This window comes from Sinocyclocheilus rhinocerous, unplaced genomic scaffold, assembly GCF_001515625.1.
Source record: "Sinocyclocheilus rhinocerous isolate Xijiao unplaced genomic scaffold, SAMN03320098_v1.1 scaffold946, whole genome shotgun sequence".
In the NCBI taxonomy this organism is placed as follows: Eukaryota; Metazoa; Chordata; class Actinopteri; order Cypriniformes; family Cyprinidae; genus Sinocyclocheilus; species Sinocyclocheilus rhinocerous.
Window position 1 is genome coordinate 1,883,952 of NW_015633151.1, and position 8,503 is coordinate 1,892,454.

At 36.5% G+C, this 8,503-nt stretch overlaps 1 protein-coding gene across 1 annotated transcript in view; it reads left to right on the forward strand.

Moving 5' to 3' along the window:
• LOC107743184 (beta-1-syntrophin-like) overlaps nucleotides 1-8,503 on the forward strand; it is a 33,596-nt gene that overhangs the window by 21,949 nt on the left and 3,144 nt on the right. The window contains exons 4-5 of the mRNA XM_016556327.1: nucleotides 1,234-1,370; nucleotides 2,511-2,707. Of these exons, the coding sequence (XP_016411813.1) occupies nucleotides 1,234-1,370; nucleotides 2,511-2,707 (334 nt within the window). The remainder of the gene's footprint in view (nucleotides 1-1,233; nucleotides 1,371-2,510; nucleotides 2,708-8,503) is intronic.

The following is an 8,503-nucleotide window of genomic DNA, read 5'->3' on the forward strand; positions in this document are numbered from 1 at the left end:
ACCACTGATTTGTAGTCGTGTCCTCTTTTGGAAGACCAAACAAAGTAGTTTCGCTTTCACAACTAAGCACACAGCGTCTTCACGACATGGCGACAGCGGCAACAACAATACTTCAGCGAGAATAAAAGTTACGCCTTCGTTTTCTTTGCGTGCACATTTGGGCGGCGTTATGCAAATCTTCCGAGATCGTGACGTAGGTATGTGGGGGTGTGTTAGAACGAGCCGTTTTAGGTAGGCGTGGTTGACTCTTAACTTTTATAAAGAATATCTCTTTGGATTTGAGACTTTAGTCTTTGCAACTTTACAGATCTTCTTTATGCACCAAGAGCTTGTAACACTCCAAAGAGAAAGGAAAAATTGAAATCGCATCATATGACCCCTTTAAAGTTAAAAATATTTTCCAGTGAGGTTAGAATAACTAATTCTAATAGAAAACTTACTTTCAAGATGACGTATTGTTTTACTTCTCTGGTAAATTTATCTTGTTTTAGGAATGTTTCTAATACAGAACAACAAGGACTCTTTGCATATGTAAATTATATGCTGATGAGTTTATGCATGATAAAAAAGCACCACATATGGAGATTGGTAGGAAAATGAAGGTTGTGCATGTACCCACAATCTTCAAAGTAAACTTTGTACAGGTCTTATATATCTAAAAACTTTTGTGTGTGCACATAGGCCTACTTTCCAGCAAGTTTTATATGTGAGAAACAGGAACTTGCATCAAGACAGTAAACAGGGTTCATTTTGAATTCATGTCATGGTTGCTGACTAAGCACTTGGAGTTGCCTTGATATGCTTTAAACATGATGTAACATTTTTTTAGACCATCTGAACATTACATATGGTTTCTCGTACATTCCATTAGTATAAAATATGCATATCAGATCACATCACACACATTTACCTCTGGACTTAAGTGCTCATTTTGCTGATACATCAGTAAAAGTTGAAGAGGCTGAATGGTTTTGAAGCTTTACTTTGTTCTGAAAGTATTTGGAGTTGCCGTGGTTAATCACAGGAAGTGGCCTTAAAAGAGACACCCTCGAGAGGTTTACCACTCTGACAATGTTAATTAACAAGTCTCTCAGATGAACAAAAGACTTAATGTCTGCGCTTGACGTTTTACACAGGCTTTCATATGAATAGAGGAAAATTAGGACAAAATGTAATTATATGGCACCTGAAAGACTATTCACAAGTTACTCATGGTGTGTGTGTGTGTTTCAGACGGAAAGCGAGAGACAGTGCTGGAAGCCAGTGCTGGTGATGTTGACGGAGAAGGACCTGCTGCTGTTTGACAGTATGCCACGCATGAGAGAACACTGGCTCAGCCCGACACACACCTACCCTCTGCTCGCCACACGGTACACACACTCACACACAGCGTTACTGCTCTCATTTTGCTCGTTCATACAAACACGCCTTTGAAAAAACAATCAAGGCACACACACCTGCACTCCCTTCTGTTTAACACACGCCTCTGTACACACACATGCAAACACACACACACACTTTTTGCATGCCAGTTGGCAGTGCTGACCAATTGGGAACTAAAATACACAACTGCAGCCAGTTGGAAAGAAACAGTACAAAAGCATTATGACTATTAAAGGCCTGTTGAAGCTGTATGAGGTGGCAGCTATTACTGCAAGGGATAGATTTGAAGTCCAAGTTTAACTGGACTGCAGCCCAGATCTCACTCTAGGGCTGATAGGGCAGTTATCACAGGCTCAGTTGGCATGTGCTAATGTTTTGTTGACCCTGAGATTGTCCAAAATGGCAGAAAGTATTGCCATGCTTTTTCTCAAAACTTTTCGAAACTTATTTTGGCTTGACTTCCTCTGTGAAATCTCAAGTTCTGTCAAGCCGAGCAGCCCCGCCAATGGTGAAAACTCATTGGACCAATCCAAAGCCCGTATATAGGATGCAGCAGTGCCTGGTCTTCAGCGGTCTTGGTTGCTGAAGTATTTTCCCATTAATTTTTCCCATAGGGGTCAACTCTTCATTAAAAGCCATGAACAAAACCAACCAGCTCAAATCAGTTCCCCTATGGAGAAAATGAATGGGAATTTACATTCGAAGCCCGACTGTTGCATTCTATTTAATATCAAACCTGAACTTAGAGAAACTGATTCCAGCAAATGGATGTTAAGAAACATGATGTTAAATGAAAAATTCACTCAGTAGTTCATTCAGTAGTTTTATGACACTTACAATAACTACCATGGTACTAAAATTCTATGGGGTACTATTGTGTTTTTGAAAATGTACCATATTAATACCATTTTGACATTTATCATATTTTTTAAGGTACCTTGAAATACTTGAATAAATATCATGAAATGCAAATCCTATAATATAAAGTACTGTGGTAGAAACATAGTAGTACCATGGTAATCTAAGGCACTTCTATATAGAAGCACTATGGCAAATACCCAGAAAATGTTTTTTTTTTTTTTTTTAGTGATTTCCATGGTGCACTTATCTTGAGTTTTTAATCGTAGGTTGGTGCATTCTGGTCCAGATAAGGGTTCACCTCAGCTTGGTGGCGAGTTGTGCTTTGCTACACGGACGGGAACCAGATTGGGTATCGAAGGCCATCTTTTCAGGGCAGAGACCTGCAAGGACTTGTCACTCTGGACCAGACACATAGTCACTGGCTGCCACGCAGCTGCTGAGATGATCAAAGAAGTCACTACCAGTGAGTATGGACCCTACGTCTCGCTCCTTTCACAGGTCTTATGGCCTGTTCACACCAACACTCTTCCAAGGTTCCAAAATGGGGTTTTCACACTGATGCTAAAGAACAGAGGTTCTCAAAGTGGGGGATCCGCAAAATAATTGTAGGTACATATGATTTCCAAGATGTGGAATCCAGTCATAAAAATGGAATTTACTGTATAACGTGTAATGTCATGCAATTTGGCAAATTTTGCATGAATAAAAGTAGTTCATGAAGTTGACTATATGGACTAGTGTCTGTGAATATTAAAGCGCAAAAAGACTGCTATTTAAATATAAGTCTGCGTATCTTTGAGTTAATGAATGTTGCTGTTTCATCTATACATACTGAAGTGTGTTTTTTAGCATCTGCCATCTCACTATATGATGACAAGAACACAAACTTTAAACAAAAAAATAAAAGTCCAATTTAACTTGAAATTTTGAGAGAAATAAATTACTATCGTGCAGTAGAATGTACTTCTCAAAGTAATAATTATAAAATTATTAAAACCATTTTTGTTTAAGAATAATCATACACTTTTTCTTCCATGTTTTAATTTTAACAGTAAACCCATTGTGCAGCACTTTGTTTGGCAAAAAAAAAAATAGTTCATTTTAATTAGATTACATTGCTTACATAAGATGTGTTATGCCTTTATTTGATTACCAATGTTGTTGATAATACATTTGTATTACATCATAAATCTAGAAAAAAATAAAACTAACAGAATGTATAAAAATAAATACACTCATAAAGCATTTCACAGCTCTATTATTGTAAAAATGTTAATAAATTGTTACATTTTACAAATTTTATGTTTTCAATTATGCCTAATTAGATACTTAAAATTATTTAATTGAACCATTAAAAGAGTCCAGAAAAATTAAAACTGGGAAAAAAAAACATTTTAAAATGAAACTGCATCTTTATGGACTCCTCGAGTCTGAAATATTGTACCAGGATTTGTCACTTATTTATTAGGTTTATTTAATTTAAAGAATATTTTTCTCTGTGGCAACAGTTTGTTTTCTGTTTTAGTTAGTAGTAGTCTGGAACTTTGCAACAAGTGTTGATCCATGTCGGCCCAGGATCTCATTTATTTTCTTGCGCATTGATGTGTTTACATTAGTTTTACCGCTGTAGTTTCTTAAATGTTAAACACATACTTATGTCAAATGTAGATTTGTGGGTACTCGCAAGCTTCCATGCAAAGATAAATGCGTCTCAGTCGTCTGAGGTCGCGGTCCATGGCTCCAACTGTACAGTCAATTCAAAAACGTTCTGTGCTGCACTACAATATTTCTGAGTTTTGGATGTGCGTTATTCATACTGAAGTCGTTTAAGTAAAGAGTGTATTTTTAGAATGGAATGCCATGGCAGAGTTCCTGTGTGGTCTCAATGCAGCAGGCGAGGGGCACCGAGCAAAGCATTCTGGGAATTGAAGCTCTCAGGCAGTCCCTGGGCCTGCACTGATAGGAAATGTATCTGCTGTTACTGAACTGCAAGTGAGCCCCTGGAGATCACCGTGCCTTATTTGGATATTTTGCGGTTTTCCCTTTCTGTCAGATATTTTCACTGTTCTGAGATCAGGCTTTGAGATAATTTCTACTTAACCTACAAAGCTGGAATGGCAAGTAGGCCGAGATTAAACTGAGCAATGATTAATGTTGATTTTACTGTCATGAGTTAAGCATGTTAACAGTGCTGTGAGAAAGCTTCTGAAAGAAACACAATAAAAATAGACTGGCCTTGTTACAACACGTCACTCTCTAATTAATACATTTGGGAGAAGATAATTACTTTGAGTTTGTAGGAAAGAGCAACAGATCCAGATCGTCGAATAACACGTTAGACTGGATTTGACATATTTGTTCCCTTAAAAAGATCCTGTTTGCGTCAGGATCTTGGAACTGCTCCATATTTGCGATTTTATGGGAAAGGCCCATTTGGCAGCTGATGCTCTATTACCTGTGTTTAGTCTAATCTTATAATCTGTTCAGAGCATTTGTGTCTCCAAAGATTCATTCTCTTCGTTCTCTTTTCATGGGGTTTTGTGTGTCATATATTTTTTTTTATTGCTGACCACAAGACTCTAAAATCCTGTTTTAGTCTGGAATGATGATAAGTCAACAAAAAATTATTAGAAGCAAACCTAAGGCCAAATGAGAATGTAATACAGTTGAATAGGGGCCAAGCAATAAAGGTGCTTAGGTACCTATTGTATCCATTAGTTTTAGTCTTTTTTTCTTCTTCTGCTGCTCTGGGAGTCTATGGCAGCCCATAGAACCACTTGCGGGAAAGTTATGAAATTTGGCACATAGATAGAGGACAGTCTTAATATTAACCATAGCAAATTTGGAGTCTCTATCTCAAACTCTCTAATGCCACCAATAGCCCAATGTGCACTCGTATTTCTGCTAATAGGTTTTGAAGCATATGTTCTAGAAGCAAAATTCTTTTTCCTCTGATTCCTTGGTTCATGCCGAGTCAAACGCATACCAAAATTTAAATTTCTACACATCAAGATTTTTCGCAATTTTGAATTTTGCGAAAAACCTGCTTTTTCAAACTCGTCCTAGACAGTTTTTCTGATTTTCGCCAAAATTGGCTCAGATCATATTCAGATTATGCTGGCAAAAGTTATCAAAAGATTTCTGATACATCAAACCATTCTCATAAAGTACATTAAAGGCAGAGTAAGTGATTTTTCAAAAACACTTTAGAAAACTGATTCGGGCCGAATAGCATGACAATTCACACAAAAATGGACATGAGGCTGTCTTCGCAATGCTTAAGTATATGACCAAACTTGGTACGTGCTATACCAAGCATTTCAGAACAGTACCACCTACTGGTCAAAATGTACTTTTTTGTTTAGAATTTCTGAACAGTGTCATTAGATTCGGAACAGCATATCGAATCATACGATACCCAATTTTCCTATGTCAGCCATTCTGAGCATGGACCATTTCGAATTTTGTAGCAAAATGCTATATTTTACAAACGTTTAGCATGTTGTTATGAATCTTATGAATTGTATAGAACCACTTATAGGAAAATTATGAAATTTGTCAATAATTAAAGATAGCTCCTTAGCTATTCATTTGACCTCTGTTGTGTTTGGCCCCTTAATTGCAGCTTGCAGTTATAGTTATTATTATTTGTTAATTGATGGCTCACTGAATAGACTGCACTCCGTGTAGATGAGTATAAAAAATGGTTAGTAGATGTCAAATGCTTTGTGTAATATTTTTGCTGTTAAAATATTTTTTAATAAATATAATTACTAATACTAATAAAAACAATGTAATAGATACATAATGTATTAATAAATCAAAATTGTAAGTAAGCCATTTGTTGGTTAATTTCCCTAAAACTTCTAACATTGGCTCTGTGGCGCTTTCCACATTTCATCTTTAATTTGAGTGGCCCAATACAGCAACAATTTTCTGGCTCCATTTATAGTATAGTATCTGTAGTGGATGGATTCTATTATTTGGTTTTCTTGTTCTGTTTAGAAGTACTTTCATGTTTACTAAAAGATTATATAAAGTAAATGTGTTGTTATTATTAATTTGGTAAAGATAAGCCTGCATAGACACATGAGGAACATTAAAGGGGTGATGCTATTTTAAAGATCATTATTTTGTGTATTTGGTGTAACCGAATATGTTGACATGCTTTAATGTCCAAAAAACACATTATTTTTAAAATACTGTACATTATTGTAGAGTTACTGAATTAATAACTTAAATTATTAAGTTATGTCTTATTTGTTATAACAAAGTTATTTGGAATAACAAAGTTATTGTAGTTGAGAGGCCCCAAAATTCCTATGCTAAGCTGTTGATGCTGAAAGAGAGGCTGTTTGTGACTGACTAAAAGCCCATCTGGTGGGAAAGAGTCCCTCAGTCCTGAAGATCAAGCTGTTTTGATGGGGATAAGGTTACAGTATTGTTAAGAGCAACATGGGAACAGTAGTCCAAAATCCCCTTTTTAGGAACCCCTCACCCAGAGTGTGTAATTAATAGGTGTTTGAGTATTTCATGTCAGTGTAATTCCAATTTAATGGGTAAATTGCAGAAGAAGATGCTTTTTCATTGCTGTGATGATCTAATCAGCCTAATGGACTGGGCTGTAGCCAGAGCTGAGGGGTTTCTCAAAGACACACAATGTGAAAAGAACACACTAGCCTCGCAATTACCAAGTCAAAGAGAGATTCAGGAAGCTTTATTGGGGCAAATGGAGGGGACAGCAGAAGTGGATCACTGGCACACTCACAATAGACACGGTAACAGTAGGTTTCCACAAATCCTGTGGTGCCTGATGAGCTGTAATTGAATGTATTGGAGGGGTGATACTGGATACATGGAGTCCTGTGATGTATTTGATGAAGCCAGGGAGGTATTGAGTAGAGATTACTGGTGATGAATAATGTACCAATTATCAGGCGAATCAAAGGACATTTATCTCACAAATGGAATCCTTTTTCATTTTAGTCGCACCTTAATGGAATTTGCTTGGATTGATCAACCAGAAAGGCAATTCCATTAGTACTTGAACTCTTACTGTATTTATTCATTTTTATTTGTATTGTTATAGTACTTTTAAAACCTATTTTATTATGAAATTGTACCCAAGCCTTTAATATCAGAAATGTGAAAGCATCTACATGAATAACTTTCATGTAGATGCAGGAAGAATTTCATCAACTCGTCGTAGTTGCATTTCAATAGGACAATTTTAGACAGTTTCACGGATCTAATGATCATATAATAATAATAATGAAAATGTACTTACTTTAATATTTGCTTCACGTCTGCTTTTTAACCCTCTGGTATGACAACTCAAAGTAATTATTTATGGTAATCGTGATGGCTGTATTTAATTCAGAATATTCTTTGTGTTTGTTTCTTCAGGTTGTATGTATCAGGCTCAGGACTGTCGGTTGGTCATTCACTATGAGCGAGGTTTCTCTGTTATAGCTGATGGAGAGGACAGCTCTGTGGCACAGCCTCTCTTCAGTTACCCATTTGAAAAGCTGAAGATGTCTGCTGATGATGGAGTACGGATCCTCTATTTGTTTTGTAAAAATCGACGCGTTTCAGAAGGCGGGGCATAGAGGAGAACCAATAATGTACAGTATGTGGAAAATAATGTTTTTTTTTTAACTTTAAACCGCATAAACACATTTCATTACACCAAATACACAAAATAATGTTCTTTTTAGCAGCATCATATGACCCCTTTAAGTTATAGGTTTATAAGTTGGATATAAAATAATAATAATAATTACCTACTAATGTTTACATAGATTGTCCTGATTCAAAACATAAATAATCTGAGTCATTTGCATCCAAGTCAATGTTCATGGATGTCTTAGTGTGACATTTTTCATGTTTATTAAAATATATTTAGGTAAATATTACTTTTTATTACTGTGTGTGTATACATACTAGGGGTGCAACGGTTCTCGGTAAAAGACCGAACCGTACCGTTCACCAACCTTGGTTCGGTACGCATTTGTACCGACTGCAACTGATTAATCTCAGTTCTAACAAAGGATGATGTTTTGGCAAAAAAACAAAGGTTCAAATTAGGGCTGCACGATAAATCGCATGCGATATTTAACGCGCATCTTGTCAGAAAGCTGGTTCTGTAATCAGCGGTAAATCTCCATCACGTGCGTGCTTTCACATTGAGCAGCATTAACTACACAGAGCCGTTGTTCACAGACAAGCTGCGCAAAACCACGATCATATTTTGCGCATG